The 25,929-nt window shown below is 41.4% G+C and overlaps 1 protein-coding gene across 14 annotated transcripts in view; it reads right to left on the reverse strand.

Moving 5' to 3' along the window:
* Positions 1-25,929, reverse strand: part of UNC5D (unc-5 netrin receptor D) — a 566,092-nt gene that overhangs the window by 99,859 nt on the left and 440,304 nt on the right. For 8 of the 14 annotated variants that reach the window (XM_023252623.2, XM_023252620.2, XM_023252622.2 and 5 more), the window contains exons 5-8: positions 22,632-22,812; positions 21,586-21,753; positions 19,676-19,840; positions 2,427-2,459 (exon numbers count right to left, since the gene is read on the reverse strand). In XM_023252623.2, coding sequence (XP_023108391.1) covers positions 2,427-2,459; positions 19,676-19,840; positions 21,586-21,753; positions 22,632-22,812 — 547 coding nt within the window. The remainder of the gene's footprint in view (positions 1-2,426; positions 2,460-19,675; positions 19,841-21,585; positions 21,754-22,631; positions 22,813-25,929) is intronic. The other 6 variants (XM_023252628.2, XM_023252624.2, XM_023252625.2 and 3 more) reach the window with 4 other exon arrangements.

The raw sequence follows: 25,929 nt of genomic DNA on the forward strand, positions 1-25,929 counted from the left end.
TTCAGGTTTTATTTTTAGGAAATCACAAATTAAAACAGTTTAAGCGATTCCGTGGCAGTATCCAGCAATTAAGCATGGTGTTCATGAGCGAGAACCCCAAGCAAAAACTAATTCAGGAGTCCCTGAGGGCTAGAAATAGCTAGTGTGGGGTTTATGGCTGGAAGTACAAATGTAACCAAATTAGAATGGCACAGGACTCACAAACTAAGCATGAAATTAATTTTTAAAAAACACATTTCTAAGTAACTCTCACGGTGGCCACGACATGGATACTCATGATCTTGCTGGTGCCATACGTGAGGATCAGTGGGTGGCTTGGCTATGTCACTGGGAGGCAGCTGGGGGTCTATTTACTCCAGCTCTCACCCTGAGATCTGGACAGAGGCACACACCAAATATTCACCAACCCGATTGCTTCCTCCCTCCCTCAACGTACACACATACACATGCATCTACAACCAGTTTTCCCCACCTCCAACCTCTCTGAATTCAAAATCAGGCATGCAGGAGGTCAGCGGACCACTAGCTAAGTACCAGTAATGACTTTATGGGCAGTGGACCTCAGGGAGAAAAAAAAAGGATATTTGTTTTTGGGTGTTCTGCAAAGTTCTCAGACTCTGCAGGTAACGGCATTGTTGTATCTCAAGCCTGCCTGAAGCAACGTAACAAAGTATGAACAATGGCTTTCCTGGATCTTTCTTCATGTCTCCTGACCCTGGTCCCAAAGCTCCTATTTCCATCTAACCTCACATGAAGGAATCCTTAATTCCTTCCAAGAAGTTAGCTAATAAAAGCTATTAGCTCTCCCAAGCTATCTGAATTATAATACCCTAGGATTTAAAAGATCAAAAGTCATTCATTTTATACGAAAATGGTAGATAACCGGCCAGGACACCTTCTACAAGCTTATTTATAAACCAACCGGGCAGCTCAGTAACTCTTCTATTGCTAAGAGCTGTGTTGCTGAGGCCCTTCTATCTGGAGGTTTCCCTAGGATGCTGTACATACTTCTGAGAGCTTCAGAATCATTTGGGGAACATATGAAAGTGTAGATTCTCAGGCACATCCCTGCCTCGCCATCCCCTCCCCCCCCCACCCCGTATGCCGAGGATTCGAATTCATTTGTCCTATTCTGAGATGGGGTGTATTTAAGAAGCTCCCACCAAACCCCAAGATTCCGATGCACACGGTTGCTGATCTGCTTTTTGAGAAATATTTTTCTAAGATAGTTACTCTCAACCCAAGGTGCACATTGGAGTCTGAGGATCTTTTAAAAATAAGCATTCCTACCCTTATACATGGAATCTAAAAAAACAAAACAAATGAACAGATAAAACGGAAACAGACTTATAAATACAGAGAACAAGCTGGTGGTTGCCAGAGGGGTGGGGAATGGGCAAAATAGGTGAAGTGGATTAAGAGGCACAAACTTCCAGTTATAAAATAAATAAGTCACAGGATATGAAGTACAACATAAAGAATATCATCAATAATATTGTCATAACTATGTATGGTGATAGACGGTAACTAGATTTAATCATGGTGATCATTTCCTAATGTACATAAAAGTTGAATTACTATGTTGTATACCCCCAAACTAACATAATCATATATACTTCAAGGAAAAAGAAAAAGAAAAAAAATCCTACATATTGAACTATGCATTAAAGTTTTAAAATCCTAACAAAAATATAGGGATTCTAACCCACCCCAATTCTGATTCCATTGGTCTGGGGGTACAGCCTGAGAACTGGGGTTTTTAAAAGGCCTCCGGGTGGCTCTAAAGTTCAGCCATGACTGAAAACCTTAGGGTCAAATGCCGAGATGCTAACCATTCTCACTGTGCTGTTATGCCCAAATCTACTGGATGTGTAAGATAGAGATAATGCAAAGGCGGGCCTTCCCAGGAACCAAGCCTGCATGTGGGGAGCTCAAACTGGCACGGCCACCAACATTTTCAGTTTCTGCTGATTTCACTGTAGAATCCTGGTTTCTAACCTACCAAGTTGCCATGGATTTCTCGGTTGCGTGTTAGGCGCCCCCGTCTCCTCCTAGGTGCAGAGGCTCGGAGTCAGTCTCGGCTCTTGCCCAAGGCTGCTCTCATGAAAGCTTGTACTGGCAAATATTTATTAACTTTAATGCTACCAATCTGCTCAGCAATAAGAATCCTAGACGGCATTTGCAGAGAAATGGACTTTGAGGCAGGCAGCATCACAGGGGAGATTTACTCCTACTCTGAGGCAGGGGTGTGTATATGTCCTTTCGATTTCAACCTCTGATCTGTGACCCAAGCCCAAGGAGGAGGTGCCCTGAAAACCCTGGGTCTTTTCCTACAACCTCCCATTCTCTTTGGCTCCTAAACAAATACAACAGTAAGGCAGCAAATATGAGAATAAATTATATTCACAAGAGGAAAAATAACTTACTTTGGGGTTTTATTTCATGAAGAGGTTTTTTATCTAAAAGAAAGAGAAAAAGAGAGTTTCATTTAATAAATTTACATGGAGCAGATAGATTTCCTATATCACTTTACGTCCACCTCTATACAAGAAACATTTTCTGTTTTTTGCAGACAATATGGATTATGTTGTCCATATTTTTCCTTTCCTTTCTAATTTCTTATTTTTCTCCTTTGCAATATTTTTCTAGGGTGATTGCTTCATTCTCTCTCTTTTTTTTTTTTTTTTTTTAATTTCCCCTCAGGCTTACTAGAGTTTCTCTCTGTTGCATTTGCTAGATTCTTATCAGCATGATGAGAGCACTGAGCTGGCAACATGTCCCCTTGTTTCTCTACAGCCAGAAGACTGCTCAGGTAAGGAAGGGATGCTATTTCACTGTATGTGATGATTGAAAAGTGAGCTGGTGAATACACATTTAAAGGGATCCTACGTTGGCTTAGGATCTGTAGGATTCTGTAATCACAGCAGCAAGCACAGGAAGTGGACAGAGAAAAAAACATTTCAGGCTCAGGTGAGATTTCTTTTTTTTTTTAATGTTTATTTATTTTTGAGAGAGAGAGAAAGAGACAGAGCACAAGCAGGGGAGGAGCAGAGAGAAAGGGAGACACAGAATCTGAAACAGGTTCCAGGCTCAGCACAGAGCCTGATGCGGGACTCGAACTCACAAACCGTGAGATCATGACCTGAGCCGAAGCCAGACGCTCAACTGACTGAGCCACCCAGGTGCCCCTCAGGTGAGATCTTTTTATCCTTTCTCCCCACTGCCCTCCAGCCACTCTCTCCTGCCCTGTCTGCCATCACTGAATAACCTTGTAAATCACTCTGGAGCTTGGTGCCTGTGGCTAACTTTGCCTTCGACTATAGTCTTTCTACTTCCCAGTCCCCATTTCCTGGCTGTCCCAGGCCAACACAATGCCACCATGACACAGAAACCTGAGAAGACTGTGCTTTGGTCACCAATGCAAGATTCCAGAAGATTTGCATGGGGTGACCTCCCTTTGATCAGTCCCCTTCTTCTGACTTAGATGGAACATGATCAGATGACAAGCTTCAAGGCTGCTGCTCATCATTCACAGAATCACTTTATGGTAGGGGGACCCTGAGAGGTCACCTTGCAGGGTCCCTTACCTCCACCGGCCTGAAGGCGAGCCAAGTGGGGGTGGGGGGGGAGCACTGTCAATTTGGATTATGTTTTTCACAGAATCAAATACAGCCTGGTATATACTGGAGAACTTCATAAATACTCTCTGACTGAACCATAGCCCCTCCCAAGCAGACAGACCCAGCTATATTCTGAATCCTCTACCAGATATGTGTCCCCCTAACCCACTCCTGCACTTAATACCAATTTTGGCAGAAAACCTTTGTGGTGTGCTTTACTGAACCCAGCCTTTGTCTGAACCCAGTCCTGCCATCTGATTTGTTATGGAAGTAGCTTTTCAAAGTTGTAGGTCACACTCTTGCAAATGGACCGCCATTTTTGTTTTTTTCTCATTATAAGGAGAAAGTTAACTGGCGAAGGATGATTTCTGGCAAATCTCTCTTTAAATGAAAAATCTTCATAAAAGATAATTATTTGCTCAAGTGGGTATGATTGCATTCAGATTTTTACAGTCAGGTGTCTTAAAACAGACAATGCCTGCACCCCCCTCTCTGCACAGATTCAGTGCTGCTACTTTTTCTGAGAGCAGGTTGGCGCCTCCCCAAGTCCAGATGCTAATGCACTCAAGGAGTAGCATCCAGTGACTTTGGTGGTTTTAACCTGACTTTGGGTTTTGCTTATTGCAGGCTATCTGAAAGCATTTGGCATGGGCGCAGGATGCCGGCAGGCCAGGCTGAGACGTCTGGAAGTGATGCATTGCTAACACAACACACAGGGACATGCAGAACATCTGTTTAGGACTCTGGCTGAGTTTAACAGCATTTTCTTCCTTCTAAACCACAGGAACAAAGATTATGCTGGGTAGCAAAATGAAACTCCATTAAAAACAGGTGAGATACAGAACCACTTCTCAGAAAATAAATTAAATAACAGCCAGGCTATTAAAAAAACTGGAGTGAGAGTTCTTCCAGGTACAGCTCTAAAGGAACAAGGAACGAATGGGGCTAAAAAGCCAGGGCTGGGCGCCTGGGTGGCTCAGTCAGTTAAGCCTCCAACTCCTGGTTTCAGCTCAGGTCATGATCTCATTGTTCATGAGTTTGAGCCCTGCATGGGGCTTTGTGCTCACAGTGTGGCGCCTGCTTGGGATTCTCTCTCTCTCCCTCTCTCTCTCTCTGCTCTTCCCCAGCTTGCTCTATCTAAAAGTATCAAAGAAAAGAGAAAAGCCAGGGCTAACTAGGGTAATGAGAAACACTCAGGCCACAAGGGCTCATAAGGCAGGAGAGGTGGGGCATTTCCCCCTGTGACTCAGGTCTGGTGTCATTATTGGCAATGGCACAGTGGAATTAGTGTAGACACTCAGCATTAGAACAGGATTTCAATCCTGAATGGCCTTCATTCCCTCTGTGTGACCACAGTGTCCGCCACAGTACGATGGGAATAATACCATCCTTGAACATTGCTACTGAGATTAAACATGGTAAATACACAGCCAATAGCCTAGGGTTAGCACATGATCCATATCAATAAATAATATAATTTCAACACACTATGAATAAAATCAACATTATCACTGGTTCAGAGTAAAAACATGACCCTTTATGCCAGTACAGGGAGGCAAGTCATATCTCCAAATCAGAAATAGTAGTGAATTTCAGGAGTACTTGAAGGGAGTTAAGAAACTTGTGTCCAACTCCTAGTCTCTGCTTTATGAAACCTATCAGTTTCCTTCCTGGTAGGAAAAAAGAAAGGCAATGACCAGAAGATTGATCCCTGCGGGGTCCCTAGCTTTGGCCCACTATAAATCTACAGAAAACAACCGAAGAAGTTCCACAGAAATCCATGTGGAATGAGTTCCCAAAGCAGAGTAAAATGATTCAAAGGGCCACTGCTCTACTGTGGGATTTGTTATGCTGAGGTCTAGTGGGTCAGTGTGTATTCTCTAATGGAAAAGTCTGGAAGCCTCTGGTGCCAAGAGAACTTCAGTACCCTGGCATCAGCATCAAAATTGGGTTCCGCCGGATTTTGTGAGATACCAGTATCCTGACAACAAGTTGCTACCATTAAACATTTTCCCCAGTTTGAAATATCTGATCAGAGATTATTCTACCGTGAACTTGAGGGAGAGGGCTACCCATTCACCATTCACTATCTTTTGAAAGAACTGCCCACCCCACACTCTATGTTCTTTTATTCTGTCTGCAAAATCATATTTTCACAAGGCCTAGGGCCATGCATCCCCTTGGCCCTGGTCAACCACATCCTCTCTGCTTTTGTTTTACCTCTCTCGAAGGCCATATTCAAATAACCCCTTAGTAAATTAATCCATTAGGGCCATGGTTCTTGATGTTAGCTGCACATTAGAATCACCTGGGGAGCTTTTTAAACAAATACCCATACCTGGGCCCCAGTCCAAGACCTTATGACTAACTGGGATCTGTGTTTTTGTGATTACCGAGTGCACACCACTTCCTGGCCACAAATCTGGGGCTGTATGTACCCAATTTCTGTTAGTCATTGCCTCCCTGAGAAGCTCTGGGGTAGCTGTAGTATACACATGGACCCAGAAGCATCCCTTCTGTATCTTGCAGGCAGAGAAATATAATTTTGAGCGAGTGGCAGCTGAGTTGTAGTTTGGGAGAATCACTAATTCGCCTAGGGTCTAACTATGCACCAAGAGGTACCTTCTGGGTAAATGGAAATTGATGTCATTATAATTCAGTCTTATAATGATTGTGTGTATTTGCAAGTGAAAAATGCAGAAGTATATCTTAAATTGTCATGTTTTCTTTAAAAATCCTTTTTAATATTTACACAGTCGCTATTCAGTGTATCCAAATAAATAATAAACGTGTGTGTGTGTGTGTGTACATACACACACACACACACACACACACACACAAACCCAACCCATAATTCCACACCAAGAGATAACTATCATTAATATTAAGTTATATATGCAAAGTGCAGGCTTTTTCCCCCTTAAGATTTATGCATGCATATGTATATACATATATATTTGTAGGAAACTATGGAAGATCAATACTAATTGATCACTTTTACTATAAAGACATGGAGTAGTCTTTTATATATTGTTTTGCAATCTGCCTTTGTGCTGTGTGTGTTTATAGAAGTATACATATTTATATACAAGAAAAAGTGAAAAAGGACAATCTATATTTTCATTTTTGGAAATGATTCATTTCTTTCTCATCTCTACTTCTCTTGCTTCCTTTGTTATAGGAGATGCTCCCAAAGCATTTCCATGGTATCCATTGTTCTTAGAAGCTATTTATAGCTGTACCCCTCCCTTCCCACCCACACCCACCCTTATCCTTTCTCTGCTAGGAAACAAGTGTGGCCAGCTACGTATAGCCTAGCCCATACCCTAGGGTTGTAAAGAGAGCAGGCCTGAGGAGACATTGGACATGAGGACAGATGGTTTCAACTCCAACTCACAGACTGGGCAAGAGACTGTTCCTCAAAACCTGTGGGTGATTATCTGAAGTCCGCTCCTATGCCTTTTAAAGACTACACAGGTATGTTTGATACCAGAGTCTATGTCCCTATTTTTTTTTTTTTAATTCAGGCAGAGAGCCCACTCAGTATGACTAAATACCCACCAGGACAGTGAGCCCAGACAGCAACTCTCCTCCAAGGCAGTAATTTACATATGTCACTATAGTTAGTGATTATTATCATTCTTTAATTTCACTAAACCAGTCATGTCCCATTTTTTCATCTCCAAAGACCATTTTTATTATTATTTCCTTCATAGGTCCTATGTTTTGAAATCCTTTTCATCATCCTCCCCTGCCCAAGAAAAAAGATATGTGTTGATTGTTTTGACTTTCCATATTCTTTGTAATCTTAAAGTATTTAAGAGCAGATTCTGAAGTCGGTAGAATAGTCAGTCTTCTTTCTTGCCCATTCTCTATTCTTTTATTCATTGAAATCATTCTCTAGCATCGGCACACAGGAGGGTCTACGATGATTCCACATTGCCTGCAAGTCATAGCCAACTGCTCTGCCTGCCTTTCCAGTCTTCTAGGAACTGGTCCCATCATCTCAAAAATGACTTCGTTTCTGTAGCACCTCCCCACAAATCCAAGCTCTAGTTTGATTGATCCCTGAATTCTTCAGGCTCAGCTCAGTGCCGTTGCCCACCATATTGCCTTCCATGGGATGCCCTTCTCCCTCCTATATAAAGATATCCTGTTTCCAAGGCATATACAACTTTCTGACTCCTTCATGAACTTTTTGGTCCTGACTTGGCTCACAGGAATGTCTCACCTCTCTGGATAGTTTATCTTACTTATAGTCACTACAGTATGATGTCGGGGAGGAGGTGCCTGGCTGGCTTAGTCGGTAGAGCATGAGACTTGATCTCAGGGTCATGAATTCATAGAGCTCATTGTGCTAGGGGTTCCTTAAAACTATATACAATGTGGATTTTGTTTTCAAATGTATTACTTCAGAACTGTTCATTTGATTTATTTCATACTTTTTAATCAGTGTCAGTTATGGGTCCCTAACATATAAATCATATTTAAATGATTAGCTCATGAATAAGTGGCACAGCAACCAGAGAATCACAGCAAGAAAAAAACAGGAAAAATGAAATTACAAGTTATTTGCTTGATTATTTACTGATTGGTAGAAAAGAAATTGCCATTATTGATTACCAATGTGTTTCATTAATTCCTGCTTTCCCTCTCCCTCATAACTAGAAATAATTAAGGACCAGTGTTATGCTCTCTGAATGCTATCCAAGGCTGCAGGAAATCCCAGGGCCTGGCCAATCTGCCTTGTATCAGCTCTGGCAGATAATTAGATAAACACAAGGCCTGCTTTGCATTGGCAACACCACTGTGATTGAATATGTCAGGCAGACCCTGAAGATGACAAGTGGGAATTCTATTCTCTTCTCCTCTCGGTGCTGAAAGTTCCTTTAGGCAGTAGAACCCACAGACACATCACCACCAGCTCTTGTGTTTCTCAAACGCTTCCAATGATCAAAACCCCAGAAAAACCCAAAGAGCATAAAACATATCACACCTCCAGTTTTTACTCTCTTTAGTTTTTAATTTCCTTATTGTATTTTTCTTTTTGTTCACGTTTCAAAGCTCCTGCTCAGAAATTACTCTTTAGAGGGCGGATTTACGATGCACATTACTTCAATTCTTGGTTCCTCATGAATCCCTCCCACCCTTGTCCCATCATGTTAATTAGGGAAAGTTACTACAACAGGGAACTTATGGGTGTCACTTCTGATGACAATGACTTTCCAGAATTGCCCCTCAGTCACAACACATTAGTGTGCATCAGGAGATAGAAGATCCCCCCCTTTCAAATCCAAGGTCTCTCTATAGGAATGTCCTTTGCATATCCTAAACTGAGACAAGTCAGTGTCTCAACGTTCACAAGGAACATTTGCATATTTCATTTTTGAGCTAAATCATTTGAATTTCTAGAATTCATACCATTCTCACTGGTTCTTTATGTGTTGGTTTCTTTCTCTGATAGATTAACAGAGTAAACTATGCTCTCGGGTCACTGCAAACACTTTTAAGAACGGGTCCACAAAGACTTCATCAGAAATTGGTCTCAAAGCGATAAAATGCAATGTTTCTAACTCTGCTCCAAGGAAAATTGTCTATTAAAATCCTTTTTCTATCCAATAAATTAATTTGCTTTGATTCCCTCCCTTCCAACCACAATAGAAATACATACACGTTCAAAACTAAACAATGATTAGATTATATAATTTAAGGAATTAAGGAAATCATTTATTGGTTAACGTCCAGAGGATTACTTTTTTAACCTTATGGTACAAGTGATACCCAAATTCTTTAAAAATGTAACAGCTTTTAGGGCATCTGGGTGGCTCAGCTAGTTAAGCATCTGGACTTTGGGCTCAGGTCATGATCTCACAGTTTGTGAGTTTGAGCTCTGCATTGGGCTCTCTGTGGTCAGCACAGAACCCGCTTCAGATCCTCTGTCTCCCTTTCTGCCCCTCCCCAATTTACTCACACGTGCATGCACGCACACACACACATACTCTCTCTCTCTCTCTCAAAATAAATAAACTTAAAAAAAAAAAAAAAAAGAAAATCCAGACTTGACATAGGGTCATGGTGGCTTCCAATGTGTCTAGACTTGTCCCTTTTGTTGCTGGATCATAGGAAAGTCTGGGTAGGGAATAGATGGGGATGGTGAGATTCAGAAGGGTGGTTATTATAATGACTATTTACAATTGCTAAGAAAATACTTAGCCACTGAAATACAAAGGATATCAGTCTTGGCTTAAAAAAAATTGCTTAAAGAGGGGTGCCTGGCTGGCTCAGTTGGAAGAGCGTGCAACTCTTGATTTTGGGGTTGTGAGTTTGAGCCCCATGTTGGGTGTAGAGATTACTTAAGTTAATAGCACTTAAAAGTTTTTTAGGGGCGCCTGGGTGGCTCAGTTAGTTGAGCCTCCGACTTCGGCTCAGGTCATGATCTCACGGTCTGTGGGTTCGAGCCCTGCGTCGGGCTCTGTGCTGACAGCTCAGAGCCTGGAGCCCGCTTCGGATTCTGTGTCTCCCTCTCTCTCTGACCCTCCCCCGTTCATGCATTGTCTCTCTCTGTCTCAAAAATAAATAAACAAACATTAAAAAAAAAAGTTTTTAAAAAAACTGCTTAAAGAGAAATTATGATGAGCCCTTTGACTTGTACATTTTTTTTAAGCTTCATCAGTCCCGAAGCTACCTTACCTACATTATAGATTGAGCTACTTGCATGTAAGGTCTATTTATGTGTTTTCCACCTATTCTAAGTCCCTAGAACAGTAAATAGAATATAGTATTTGTTGAATACTTATCCAAGTTTTTGTTGAATACAAAATCAGGGTCCATAAATTTCCTACAGTCTGTACAAATTCCCAGGATAGTGTAGTTTCTAATGAAGGGATTGAAATGGAATGCTAAAGGCCTAATGTGATGATTCATTTCCTAGGTAAGACTAGCATGGTTTTATTATTATTATTTTTTTAATCTAAAAGTTGTCCTTCCTCACGCTGCATAATAATTGTCCAAATGGTTAATTTTGGGTGGGAACAAATTAAAATTACTCCTCAAAATTGGCTAAAAAGCAAATGTCTGAAAGCACTGACATATCAGTGGTGTTATTTTCATATTTTACATGTACACATGTATTAACTATGTTATTCAAAATAACCTATGAAATATATATGCATACACATACATATGCAAGCTACTTTTAAGATATAATAATTTCATGTTTGTTTGTTTGTTTGTTTAGTGGGATGAAACCTAGAAATCATCTTGCCCAACCTGCTCTTTTTAATAGATATGAACATACAAGGCACAGGATCTGGAGAGATTTGCTCAAGGTCAAGCGTTAGTTAACGAAGCAACTGAACTAAGACCCAGGACTCCTGATTCCTGGTGCAGAGCCCTTTTCGCTACCCCATGGTCTCTTTCTAAATGATCATGGCAATTTTCCATTCCACTGAGCACTAACACTGTCCTCTGCCAAACACATGTGCGCAAAGCCAGGTTTTTTTCTTACTGTAATACTGACACTTCTCTGGAGAGAGGGGAAGGCCAGGGTGATGTTGATATCTATTGATGATGTTAATATCTTCATTTTAGGTACCGCCTTTCTCCATGATCTTGAAGAGACACATGCATTTGTAATTTAAGGAGAAATGGTAGGATCAACACAAAGAGGTTTCCTCTCTATTAATTCACTTTGCTCAGTACACCCCAGAGGCCGCTGAATCCTTTACTCAGTTTTAAATCACTTCCTTGATTGGGTTCTTGCCATTTCTTTTATAGCTGGACCACTCTATGATCTCAGGCATTAAATCTTTCTCTAGTCTAGACTAATATTTCTTACCCAGGGTTGTGTACTGTTGAATCCTGATTAGATATACTGCAAATGCAGAATCTGGATTCTCAGAACTAATGAAATGGACATAGTTTGTTTTATATGCAGAAAGCCTAATTTGGGAGAACTTCCAAAAAGGAACTTGGATATCCATAGTTACTGACAACCAAATCTAATAAGCATTTTTTTAAGTATGGGAAAATATGGCAAAATTGCTAATTTTCAGATGTGGGAATGTACAATCGGGGAGGTACCAGATGGGTAACAAATCCCATTAATCTAGAATGACTGGCAACAGATGGGTAATACTGGAAACTGTAGGTTGCTATACAGTATAATAATGTGTATGTTGAATTTTTTTCCAGAAAAAAAGAAGTTTTGAATTTGTGTTGGAGACACGAGGACTTGCTTTATAAAAGTGGATTTTCTGGGGGCGCATGGGTGGCTCAGTCAGTTAGGCGGCCGACTTCGGCTCAGGTCATGATCTCGCAGGGGTCTGTGGGTTTGAGCCCCGCGTCGGGCTCTGTGCTGGCAGCTCAGAGCCTGGAGCCTGCATTGGATTCTGTGTCTCCCTCTCTCTCTCTGCCCCTCCCCTGCTTGCTCTCTTTCTCAAATAATAAACATTAAAAAAAATTAAAAAATGGATATTCTGATGAGGTGGTCAGAACACATGTGTATTTTATAGCATGAAGGAAACCTATATAATCCCCGAGTCGGTATTGTGAGGACTGGTGGTCTCCTTTGGGGATCACCCAGGTCCCTCTCTGTGGCCTTCCCCTTGAGTGACTTTTAATTAGTGGTGAGAATCATACAATTTTTAATACTAGCTGGGACCTCATAAATCACCTGTCTCCTGTGGGACCAAATCCCACCTGCAAAAGACGATTGGCAGATCAAGAGCTATTTGTTCAGCCACTCAGAAGTTCTGAGAAAGGATATTGAAACTTCGGTTCGACACAAAGTCTTACGAATCAGCCTGATTCCTAAACTCTGTTTTCCAACAACTATGAATCAGAACTGGCTGGTATAAAGAACACGATTTGTGTCTCTTAAAAATTTTCCTGACAAGTACCTTTTATTTCTTAGATACACTATATTCATCAGATGCATTAGGAAATGTTTTAAGAAAATATCTAAAGCATCACAGTGTCAATACTTTGCAGAATATGGAAAACATACTTTTTCTGCCACAGGAATCCCTTTACTAGAACATACACACACTCATACACACACATACACACAGAATAATTATTTACTCAAATGGAGTGCTTACTATGGATGCTAAATGCCTTGCGTGAATAATTCCTCCTCAAAAAGAACCCTTTCTAATAGGCACTATTAGAACTTTTATCTTATAGATGAATAAATTTAGGCTTAGAGAAGTTAAGAAACTTGGTCATAGGATTGCAAAAACAATTCAAACTCAAGCAATCTGACCCCAGAGCTTTGATTCTTCATCTATGGGATGAATGTTCGAATCCTCAAGGCTCAGCTCATTCATTTCTAGGTCCAGGTCCATTTCTAACCTTTCAAAAAGAGAATAATCAGGGCGTCTGGGTAGCTCAGTTGGTTAAGCGTCCGACTCCTGGTTTTGGCTCAGGCCATGATCTCACTGTTCGTGAGTTTGAGCCCTGTGTCAGGCTCTGTGCAGAGTCTGCCTGGGGTTCTCTCTCTCCTTCGGTCTCTATCCCTTCCTTGCTCTCTCTCTCTTGAAATTAAATAATCTTTAAAAAAGAGAGAGAGAATAACCAGTGTCAACTCAGAATCACAGAGGACCTTTGAAAGCTAATCAGTCTTTGTTCTGAATGCTAGATCTAGTAAGCCTCATCCTGGGCCAGCCAACCCCACCCTTGAGCTCAACTTCTGTACCTTCCTACTGATTCCTTCCCTGTGCTTCCTGGGTACAGCATCTACAAAATATTTCTCTCTTCTTTGTAATAGACATGTGTTCCCATCAACGCTCTGGTTCTACAGCTGACATTTCACTTCCTTAAGAAATGCTTTTAAGCTTTCTAATGGGCTGTCTTGAGTTCACATTGTCATGGGGATCTGTTCTTATTTGTCTGTTTACTTTTCTTGGGTTTTTGTTTTTTCCAATCTAAGTAATATGATCAGGAGGTAATGTATCCTGCTCTCCAGCTGCCCAAATTTAATTTTAAAGTCCTTCCTATTTACAGTGGAGGTGTTTTATTTCAATTCTGCTCATAAAATGAACAAAGTTAACAAGATGTGCCTGAGATAAACAGTCTTCCAGAGATCATGTTTCTGAAGCACGACTTAGCACATTCTGTCCAATTCCACCAAAAGAACGTAAGCCTAGTATAAAAGGACATATTGAAATATGTGGGCAGGGAGTGGATAGGAATAGGAAACAGTGGATGGAAGAGAGAGATGGGCACAATAATTGCCTTGATTTCAATGAGCTGAGAGAGAAATTCTTCCCTAGATTCGTCTGTCATGACAGTGTAGGTAGAGCACCCGGGTCTATGAGGAAGTAAAGAGAAAGTGGTGACGGAATTTCCTGGATAGGAAAAGGCACCTTAAGTGTTTCAGAGCTGGTTGATAAGGAGGGCCATAGATTTTCAATAACTTATGAAATACACATCTGTCACAGACCAGTGGATGAAACCCAGTCCTTACTTGGAAGGAGGATTATGTTAAAAAAACGATCCGATGTCTTTATCTTTTTTATTAACAAGGCTACAAGTAGAGAAGTCTACAGTGGGTGGATGACAAAGGGGAGAGATTTTGTGGTAATTTGTTGAATATGGTTTATTCTTTATCCTCCTTATGCTCCATTCCACTCAGGGCATGGCACAAAAAAAAAAAGACAGTTTTAGCCTTGTACAACTAAAAAAAAAAATGCTTTCATTTAAACACGAGTATTGCAATATCTCTGCTTTATTTTCTTTTTTAATTAAGCACAATGGAAACTTTAGTCATGAGCCACTCCACTCTGTCTCATTAAAGCTTGTGACTCACAGGCTTTGTGATTGGGTCCCATAATGGGAAAGTGTTTATTGGGGCATGGGGGAGAGATTGTTGCTGAGCTGCTAATGATACCATATGTGTCCAAATCTACATTCTTATTACTCCCGTGGGTCTGCAATATTATATCCATTTCTGCCATGCAGTGTCCATGATGGCGACTCTGAATTGATCAACTGTTACTCAGAAAGGCGGCTGTTGGGTATTTCTAGGAAAAATCTTTGTGGAAAAAGGAGCACCTACTATGTACTATTAATGGAATGGAAATGGGTTTTTAATATTAAAACTACTTGGGAGGATTAGCAAGCAGTAGTAAACTGCATGACAACTTAAGAATGCTTTGCACTAGCATGCTATCCTGCTGTTGCCATTTTCATTTTGCTATGCAGAGTTTATGCTATAATTAAGCAATTGTGCTGTACAGCTGGCTCTGAAATATGAACTTACCCAACAAAACATTTAAGAATGAGTCAAGCAGGTATTCCTGACTCCTTTACCCAGAGAAAGGAAAGGACGGATTTTGCTTTGGTAAACGGAAACTTGCCCTTTATAACCCTATGTACAAGAAGTAGGCATCCTGTAAACCACGAGCAGAAAGGGTTGCAATAGATGCACTGAGCTAAACCAGAATGAAAATTGTCTTCTTCGGTGCCCCAGGAAAGACAGGGAAGGGACCCAGGTAATCACTGTAATGGATAACAATGACGCTTAGAGTGTCCAAGAGAAAATGCTTACCAAGGCAACCTTTACTTTGATGTGATTACAGGCTCTCCTTTTCAGGTGTTTCCTTTAGGTCATTTAAGTAGATCATTCAATAGACAATGTGGTTAGATTATTAGATGTAGCCTGGGGATGTTGATTGGAACCTGCTATTGTATAGATGTCTTTACCCTTGATTTAGTTTCCCAACTGCCTATTCAGCCTTCTTTTATCAATGTACCCATCAGAAATGAGAACAAACCAGCATTCAACTGATATTTTGGTTGTTGAACTGTGGATGTTGAACTGACCTATATTACATCTTGACAAGAAGGATGGATTAGCTATCAGGTAGCTCAGCCTCAAAGATTTCCTCTCTCCTTCAGACCCCTGTGGCATTTCTCTGGCTTCAGTCTCAGGACACATATAGGTAACTAATCCCCTCTGAAGCAGACTGATTTAATCTTCTCAAACTGCAGCCCTTAGTTTTATATCTGCTAGAATAAAGGGAGAGGGAGCGGCCTTCTTTTTTTTTTTTTTTTTTCAACGTTTATTTATTTTTGGGACAGAGAGAGACAGAGCATGAACGGGGGAGGGGCAGAGAGAGAGGGAGACACAGAATCGGAAACAGGCTCCAGGCTCCGAGCCATCAGCCCAGAGCCTGACGCGGGCTCGAACTCACGGACCGCGAGATCGTGACCTGGCTGAAGTCGGACGCTTAACCGACTGCGCCACCCAGGCGCCCCAGGGAGCAGCCTTCTCTTATTCCTCAGCTTCAGGCTGAACACCCCACCAATTTCACCCTTCTGTTCCTGTCAATGAGGCATGCACCTGCTATTAACCCCTGGCTGTGATCCTCAGAGGATAGAAGCCACTAGGTTCACAGCAAGTAGAAAGGGCAGTGGTCAGAAAACTACCTGACTCTGGTTTTTAAGCTTAGAAAAGTTTCTTGACAATCATACCACATAATTATCTTTCTGGAAGATAAATGTTCTGGCATAAAAGCGTTGGATGTTTAGTTTAGCTTGTAATTTCGATCCTTGGACTGTTATTGGCAAAGACTGCTGAATCTTATTCTCACTAGTCTTGGGGCATTTATTTTCTTGGGGAGAGCATTTAGGTGTGGCCATCTGTGATAGCAGAACACTGAGGTTCTGTGCTCCAGTCACAACTGACCAAGCAACAATCACACCCAAATATTAAAGCGATCACTCAGAGCTGGCGGCTGTATTTCTAGGAGAAATGCAACCCTCGGGGACAACCAAGGAAATCCAGCTATTCTGTTCAAAGCTAAATAAAATCTAAGAATTGTAGGTCATCCGAGAGTCAAGCAATGTCATTGTTAAACCACCAAAAGAAGTTAGGAATTGAGGAACTGCTTCAGGGTCATGTTTGGCACAAAAGGAAAAAAATTAGGATGGAAATTCCCAAATTATAACATGACCTAGATCCTTCACAAAGCTCTTGCTCCCATAAAGCTGTCGCCCACTGCTATTTTAATCAAACCCAGCCTTCATTGGAGCACTATCCTGATGCAGCTAGTTTTAGCAAGAGCACTTTGGCGGAGTACCAGTGACAAGTGCAGTGATGTTGGCACTATTTAACCAGACTGCGGTTCGTCGCTTCCTGCAGAGATGGTAAAATGTAATTCATTTCTGTTGGTATTGGTAGCCGTTCTCTGTCTAAAAGGGCAGAACACGTTCTGCTGTTGGGCTCTTACAAACACATCCCTTTCCCACTGATGTAAAAACAGACCTCATACACCTCCATGGTTTCATAGGCTTCACTCTTTTCCCTCAAAAAGCTGAGTCACTGTTGCCATCAAGGGTCTCTGATCATATCTGACAGACATCTCAGTATGCGTACTAGGGAAGCAAAGGATGCTAGAAAAACCATGCTTCAGGAGGAAAGGAAATAGAGGAATGGAGAGAGAGAGGAAAGGCTCACACAGCATTTTAAATTCATGGAGGGATTTAACAGAGATCTTGGCTCCAGTGCCACACACAGTCCAAACCTCCTTGCCCTCTATTTTATTTCCACTACAGAAAAATGGATACCGAACAGCCACTGAATTACACACGTGTGACTAAAACCATACATGGCCAAGATCCACAGAGAGGTTCGTTCAGTTTACTAACAAACTGCCTAGAACAACTGCCGGAACTATGGCCATGGCTGGCTCTAAGGAAAGAGCTAAGCTTTGGAACTTCACAAGCACATATGCCTACGTGTCAACTCGACTAGGTCATCAGGTACCCAAATATTTGGTTGAAAATCATTCTGTGAGAGTGTTTTCAGATGAAACCAACGTTTACACTGGCAGACGGAGAAAAGCAGAGCGTCCCCCATGATGTGGGTGGGCCTCGTCCAAGCCGTTTCAGGCATAACCGTCCCCTGAGTAAGAGAATTCTCCTGCCAAACAGTCTTTGAATAGACACTTGGGCCCTAAAGATTTTGGACTTGCCAGCTTTCATAATCACATGAGTCATTTCCTTATAAATAATTAATATGTATCATATATAGATAGATATAAGTATACTTCTGTATAAGTATATATATATGATATATATATATATCATATATATATACACACACCTTATATATATATATAAACCTTAAAACAGCTCTCCAATTTTAGACTTGAGATCTAGGCTGACCTAGTACACTTTCAGTGCTGGGAACTCCTTTTGGCCCTGAACAGAACTCTTACTCCAGTGACAAATGCCTGGGTACCACAGTACAAGTGGGAATAAGTAGCATTCACATATTTGATCATTCTTTCTTACCTTAAGGGCTAACCATCGTCTGTCTTCTTCCATTAGTACCTCTAAGACTTAAGTTTCAGTCAACTATGGTTGAAGCCTGATAGTCTCAGATTTTCCCCAGGTGTTAATCCAAACGATGATGAATAAAGAAGATTATTATCATGATCATCTAAAATTCAGCCAGTAGCCAAATGGTTATATTGTTGATGGTTTCTTAGAACACAGCCAAGATTTGCAGGCCTCATTGTATCAAAATATATGGCTCCGTGTTAAAAAAAAAAAAAAGTCACACCTCAAAAGTGTTTCAGAAAAAATGTGGTAGTCAAGGGTGGTCAAAAACACATTTCCTTAAACTTCATGCTATTGTTTGTGTTAAGTTTCCTTACATTTTGGAAGAGAGATGGCCTTCTGAGGAAGGCAGATGGTTGGAATATTAGAGAGCATGGCCCTGCCATCACAGAAACTGGTGGCGAGGTTGTCTTCTGTCACAGTCTCTGCGGTATATCTGACACATTTAGGGTCCTCAGCACTTGCACTGAGAAAATGAAGGCGCTATGGGCTATCAGTAAGTGGTCACTTCAATGTATTATCCTTTTAACTAATGTTTTAGCCATCTAGATTTATTGTGAAAATACAACAGTTAGCATGTTTGAATATTCTGGCTTTCAAGGCTATCCAGTCATATTGATGCAGAAAAATAAATCCAACTTAGATAATCCCTTCATACTGTCATGTTTCCAAATAAAAAGCAACACATATTCCTGAAAAGATGACAAACTACTGAGCTATATTATTTTTTGCCAGCTATTTTCCAAGACAGCTATTTAGTTCCAGAGAACACGTGTCCTGAATCTCGTTTTTTAAGGGCCTCAGCGAAACCAAGTAGCTCATCTGAGTAGGCAAGTGAAAAAGGGATTAATATTTACTGAGCACCTACTCTGTGCCATGAAATATTCATGTATATTCTTTTCTCATTGAGCCTTGACAGTAATCAAGTTTTCAGTACTCACATAAAGGAGTTAAGCAGTTAGGTGATTTGTTCAAGTCACAAAGCTAGTAAGGGACAGCACCAAATTAAAACCTGTCTATGTGATGACTCGATCTTCCCATACTGTCTTACTCAGGCAGACTGTCACTCGCAGACGGTAATAGTATAACCTCAGGAACCAAGCAAAGCTTGGGAGTTTTGAACCCAACATTCTATTTTGATGCAAAGTCACCCATCTTTGCAAGTGTCGTTTTTTTTTCCCCTCCATTTGTAAGGTAACAGTCACAACACATGTCCTGGGCCATAGAACCATGGTCTCTGGAGATTATTAAAATTATACATATACACACACAAACATACACACACCCCTTTACATATATGCATATATATATTATAAATGTTTTATGGTGCGGTGAAACTCTTGAAAGAAATAAAAGCATATGGTGACCAGTAACAGAATTTCATCAAACTTAAAAATGGTGGGTACTAAAAGAATTGCTAATCTAAAAGGTAATTTTAAACATTTTCTTAAATGAGTTCTCTAAAAACGTTACTGGTTCAATTAATAAGTACACTCGCTTATGGAAGTTCCAGTGAGAAAATATTTAAAATGACCCCATCTCTACTACAAATGTATTTGTCTACGTTTCTACTCTTTTCACTCATTTCCTTTTTGCTCTTGGCAAATGACTTTGCTTTCTGCTAACATATTTAAGCAAATGAATGGTCACCATGTTTCCTTTCATATTGTGGACAAACATTGAAGATGTGAAACAGAAGGTGTTACCTAGAATGCAGAGACCATCTGTGCAGTTTTCAGATTCCTGGCTGAGCCCTTCACAGAATTTGCCCCCGTTTCTTGGGGGTGGTGCCGTGCACTCCCGGATCCGCAAATGCTCGCACTCTGGGCTGCAGACTGACCATTCACTCCATACTTCCCAGCTCCCATCCACTTTAAGGGAAACAAATGGAAGCCTTGTTAGAATGAATCGGGCAGCTGTCAGGAGACTCACCCCAGGACTGCTGTTGTCCTTAAAGCTGGATTTTAAAAAATCACCACCACCATAAAAAACAAAATAATTCTGCTTATCTTCTCTCCGTGATTTCCTTCCTAAAGACGGAGGCTAACAAAAGCGGTGGTGTAATTCTCTTGCTATTTCAGGAGACCAGTTACTGAATTTAGGCAAGCATTCGCATTATCAGTGCTCTTGGATTGGCTAATAATGTCATTACCCATTCCATTCTCAGTCTTTCATGCCCAGCTGTGTCTTAGATGGACGGGTAAAGTATGTGCAGTAACCACTGGTAATCGCCGCTTCCTTGTGGGTTGACAGTTTAGAACTAGACAGTAGTGGGAACTATCTTTAAGCCCTAAAAGCCCTAAACAATAAAAAGTTAAACCTATATGTATTTTGACAGTATCAAAGTAAAACAGGTCAGTCAAAGCCCCAAGATACCAGGACTTAACATAAATAGAATTTCATGGGTCATGGATTGCTGCTGTATGTAGAAACGAACAAACTAATTTTAATTCCACTAAAAATTGACCCTAGAGATAATGGCAGCTGTTTGAGGCAATTGTCCTTTTACCTCCTAGGAATAGTCCAACCATGCTTATGTGGGTTAAGATCGTGCAATTTTTAATCGAGAGCAATTAGTCAAGAATAGGGTAACAAAAAAAAAAAAAATACTGAACTTGAAAGCAAAATGTCCAAGAACTTGTCTTGATTGTGTTCACTTATTGGCTCCTCAGCAATCCCTTTGACTTACTTTACTATTTCTGTCAACTGGGGGATAAGAAAACTCACAACACAGAGTTAAATGACATCGCATTTATAAAAGTAGCTTGCACAGTACCTGGCACATAGTAAGCACTCAATAAATGTTGACTGAATAGGAGTTTGGAAGGAAACTCCAGGAATAAGCTGTTGGTGAGAGCCTCAGCTTAGCTTTCAGTGGAAGTAGATCTGAAATTTTAAAGACCCGAGGCTCTAGCCTAGCATCCTTGGAGTTAATGTTTTATAATGCACGGGAGGCCTAGGATCAATTTGTTTCTCAGTGGGAGGACATGCTTTCCATAAAGAAAGTCATCTCCATCTCATCTACTCCTCATTGTATAAATTGGGCTAGAGCCAGGAAGAGATGAACAAAAGAGCTTATAAAAGCCATATTTGGTAAAGGAAGTGTCTATTCAGAAAGGAAGGCGAACATAGGCCAAATGCAAAATAGCAACTCTGTGATACTGTACAATCTCTGCTGGTTTTACTGTCAACAAATACAAAGCTGATAAGGTGAGTTGATTGGTAATTGATGATAAAGGGTCAGATGTCTGCTACCTGCTTTGTGCTCACAGACAACTCAATCCCTGCTAGTTATTGTGCCATCAGATGGGAGAACCCAAGGAGAGAAGCAGATGGCTCAGCCCCACCAAACACGGCTAGTAAAGAGACACTTCAGAGCATGATGGCTTACTGATGGTGAGTGTCCAGGATCATCTATATATATGTCCCCCAGTGGAGGTATTTCACCCACGTTCTTGCTATTATAGTGAGTTCCACATTAGCACTTTGGACAAAGGCTGCATTCTGAGAACGTGGGAGAGGATAACTTTGGGAAGGAAGGTTATATTCAGTGCTTCACACCAGCTTAATCGTGTTGGTGGATGAGAAGGGAAAAGGGAATCTACACATATCTCACCAGGACAAAGAGAAGTGCACGTTATTTTCTGCACTGACATTCCCTCACAAAAGGCCCCACCATTGAGAGGAGCTGGGTTGGTGCAGGTCCGGGAACGTTTCTGCCATCCTCTACCACAGCGAACATTGCAGGCTGACCACTCTGTCCAGGAAGACCAGCCTCCATTCACTGAGAGAGAAAAATGGGGAGGGGAGAAAAAAAGGAGAGAGGTTTTTACTGATTGCCTACTATGTGCTAGCCACTGTGCCAAGGTGTTGTGAGTTTGGCATCCAGGGACCAAGAGACCCTGCAGACCCACACTGGCCACTCGATCATGGGGCAACAGTGGGGCTTACCTCATCTCTGTCCCTCAGTCTACTCATCTGACACAAGAGGGACACAGGATTTTCTTTGTGGGGAATTAGGAAAAATAGGATGAATTCATCAACCTATCTCTAAAGCACTTGAAAATCTAGAGTACAGGCAGAAAATATCAGCATTTGAATTTCTATTACTTAAAATGCTTCAAAACCCAATCCCAGGACTCTTCGACTGTGGAGGGGAATGACTTTACTTAAATAGCTGGGAAGTTTTGTTTTGTTTTTTGTTTTTTAATGTAATACCTGAGACATTCAGCAAATAGTGATGTGTGCTTTTGAGGCATTTCCTATGCCAGGAGAGAAAACTGCCCACAGCAGGTCTGGGGAGGCTGGGGTTGGATGCTGGGTTTGGGAGGGTTGGGAAGCAGAAGTTGCCCACCTCAATTCTTTTCAAATATAAACACAGTGGGAGAAAAGAAACTTTTAAGATTAGTTTTAAAAGACAGGGATCGGAAATGTCACTGTCGGAGGGATCGGGAATGTCACTATCTCATGGACGTCCCATACTGGAGGTGAGAGCAAACACAGTACTAGCAATAGGGACGTGTTCTCACCTACCAAATGGGAGAGGCAGGAGAGAGCACAGTAGTGGATGACCCCTGAAGTCCTTTCAGCTCTACACACTGAAATCCCTCTACTTTGCTTTCCGTCCTCCCTATCCATTCCTGGCGTTTGGGCTGGTCTTACCATAAACCACCACCGTGGCTGACAGGCTCCTCCTCTTGGCCACGATGTTGGCTGCCATGCAGGTGTAATTGCCGGAGTCGGAGAGGCGCGCCTGCCGGATGATGAGGTTGTGGTCAGCCCTGGTATCAATGTTTTCATCTTGCTCGGAGTCAATGGGCTCCTCATTTTTCAACCATTCCACCTATAAGAAGAAAGGAATGTTCACTTTACCAGTCATTTGTAAACAAAACAAAACAAAACAAAACAAGCAAAAAAACCAACAAGCCTCTTTTCTGGAATTGGAAGGTAGGTAGTTCCGGCGTATGGGAGGGAGACAGACGTTCCTAACCTCTAGAGCCACAGCAGTGATTTTTTATTTCTCTTTATTCCATTTCCCATCCCTTTTATTTAGCAAATTTGGTATATTCAGGAAATGAACACTCAGGTTAATAAACTGGAGGCAGGAAAGGAACATAAATACCTACTGACTTTGACCCATTTTTAAGAAACACGGTGGAAGAGAGAAAAGAGGTGACTACAATTAGGTCATTTCATTATATTTCATCTTAGTGCAAACTCTGATGGTAATGACTACGTGTCTATAACAAGCCCAAAATGCAGCTCACAAAATCAACACATCCATGCAGAACTTGTACTTTGTGCTGAGAGGATATTATGCTGTCAGACAAGGTTTCATGTCCATGTTTGCATTTGAACAAATTTTAAGAAAGGTGTGATAATGTATAAAAGGTCAATGTAATACACATTTGGGCAATCACAGGCAATTAAATTCAAATCTCAGTGTTCTCTAGTTTTGGAGATACATTTCTTTGGTGATCAATTGCGTTACTCTTTCAATGATGCAACAGACAGTGGGTTAGATGCCCGGCACATTTAATGCCCAGCCTCTCTTCTGGAGGAGAGGACTTTTAATACCCTCTGGGCACAAGCTACTTCCATCTTGATTTATTTTCTCTAGATCACTCCTGGATAACCTGTTTTCCTCTTTCTAGTTCCACTTTTATCCTACCCTTGGCGTTATACTAACTAGTATAAAGTGATTATTTAACATTACTACAGTTATTATGATAGAGATAATATCATCCCTTCTATGCCTAGATGATATTATCTTCCCTTCTAGGCACAGAAGGGATGATATTAGGTGGGGACGGTATATTAGCAGTCCTATAACGGATATGATGAAGGCCAGGAAGATATACACTATAGATATTTGATAATTATAGTATTAACCATAATCTAATGAGTCGAAATCACTTGACTTTAATTATCATATTCAGTCCATTCTAGTCCTTTTTGTGTTCATTCAGAGGCTAGACTTATGGCTAACAGTTAAATTAATAGAACTGCCATGGTAAGCATGGTTGACAGGTTATTTGTCCGTGAGGCTCAGGGTAGAGGCAGGAGGAGAGCTATTTCCAGGTCAAATGATGAGAATGCAATGGCGACTAGGAAAAATTGGATGGAGAAAGGCAGGTGGGCTGATCCTATCGGGTCAAATCCGCACTCATAAGGACTTGCTTTTTCTGCATCGACGTTTAATTGAGGCAGTCATACTACCCCTTCACTTTCCTTCAGCACCTAGAGAAGACACAGATGGAACCTACTGTTCCTCTAGCCCCTCATCCTCGCCCAGCTGGGGTGTTCCACACTTAGTGCCCCTATTTTATCAGGCAAGCCAGTTTCACCCAGAACAAACCGCCTTCCTTCCTCATTCTGTCCTCTGCTTCCACATCCAAACATCTCCACTTCCTAGTGTCATCTTGGTAGCACTACATGCATCTCATTTGACAATAAACATTTAGCTCCAGCTACCAGCATGTGGTATATACACAGACATTGAACAGATGCATTATAACCATAATTTAACCCAGAAAGCAAGAGCGGTGGCTACACCAAAGAGACATCACACAGAAGGAAGCATATGCACTGGGAGACTTTGCATCATACCCTGCCCACCACTGGTGAAGATAATTGAAAGTTGGTTTTAGTGTAAGATGTCTCATTCCTGGGTGTCTGGGAGGCTCAGTCAGTTGAGCGTTCGACTTTGGCTCAGGTCATGATCTCACTCACTGTTTGTGGGTTTAAGCCCCGCATCAGGCACTCTGGTGTCGGCACAGAGCCTGCTTCAGATCCTCTGTCCCCTCTCTCTCTGCTCCACCCCCGCTCACGTTCCCTTGCTCTCAAAAATGAATATTAAAAAAAATAGATACCTCATTCCTGTTTAAATCCAAAGAATTCTAATTTACCAATAAACAAGGGGCAACAGTTGTAGAATAATTTGTAGAACAATTTGTAGAACAAACTGTTTATCAGTCTCTAATAAAAAGGGATTTACCTGTCATAAGAAAACCTATTATGGGGCGCCTGGGTGGCTCAGTCAGTTAAGCTTCTGACTTTGGCTCAGGTCATGATCTAGCGGTTCATGAGTTGGAGCCCCGCACTGGGCTCTATGCTGACAGCTTGGAGCCCGGAGCCTGCTTTGGATTCTGTGTCTCCCTCTCTCTCTGCCCCTCCCCCATTCATGCTCTGTCTCTGTTTCTCTCTCAAAAATAAGTAAACACTAAAAAGAAAGAAGAAAACCTATTAGGATCTTTATAATGAAATTTACCCCAAGTACTGCTCCATTAATGAGAGTTTAGAATACCTAAAATCATCACCATTCAAAAGCTACCCTCGAAGAGGTCAATTTTAGAAAATAAAATGGCACACAACAGCCAAAAGAAGTCTCAGAACAGCTTTTCTATCAAGAGGGGATGAAAAAGGAATGTGGTGCAGGGCCAACCATGAAGTAAAGAAGAAAGCCTGATCACCACCCCCAGGAGTTCCTGGAGGGCTCAGCCATGTTCCAGCCTGGATGGGAAGGTGCTAATAATGACCCCAAGCCCAAAAGCACTGCTCAGTGTGACAAAGCAGGACAGTGGAATGGATTTTAAAACACACCTGGCCACCAGTCTGTGGCAAAATGCCCTCCATTACCCACTGACACTCATATTTTGCAGTCATTCATTTATTTATCTGATGAGTATTCAAACACGCACTGAATGTCAGAGGTGGTCTTGAGAATTGGGTAAAATGAGATCAACAAAACCCTCATTGCCTCTTCTTACATGGATCTTATGGTTAATGGGTAAGATGGAAAGAAAGAAGTCAATCTACATCACCACCAGAAAACAAGAGCTGGGAGTAACACTGTCACCAATATCTGGGATGAAATGCTTACTGTAAGGCCAAGAGGAATGGACTTTTACAATCACCATCATGGCTATGACACTGGAAAGAACAAACTGGTCTGCTTAAA

The sequence above is a fragment of the Felis catus genome, chromosome B1, assembly GCF_018350175.1.
Source record: "Felis catus isolate Fca126 chromosome B1, F.catus_Fca126_mat1.0, whole genome shotgun sequence".
In the NCBI taxonomy this organism is placed as follows: domain Eukaryota; kingdom Metazoa; phylum Chordata; class Mammalia; order Carnivora; family Felidae; genus Felis; species Felis catus.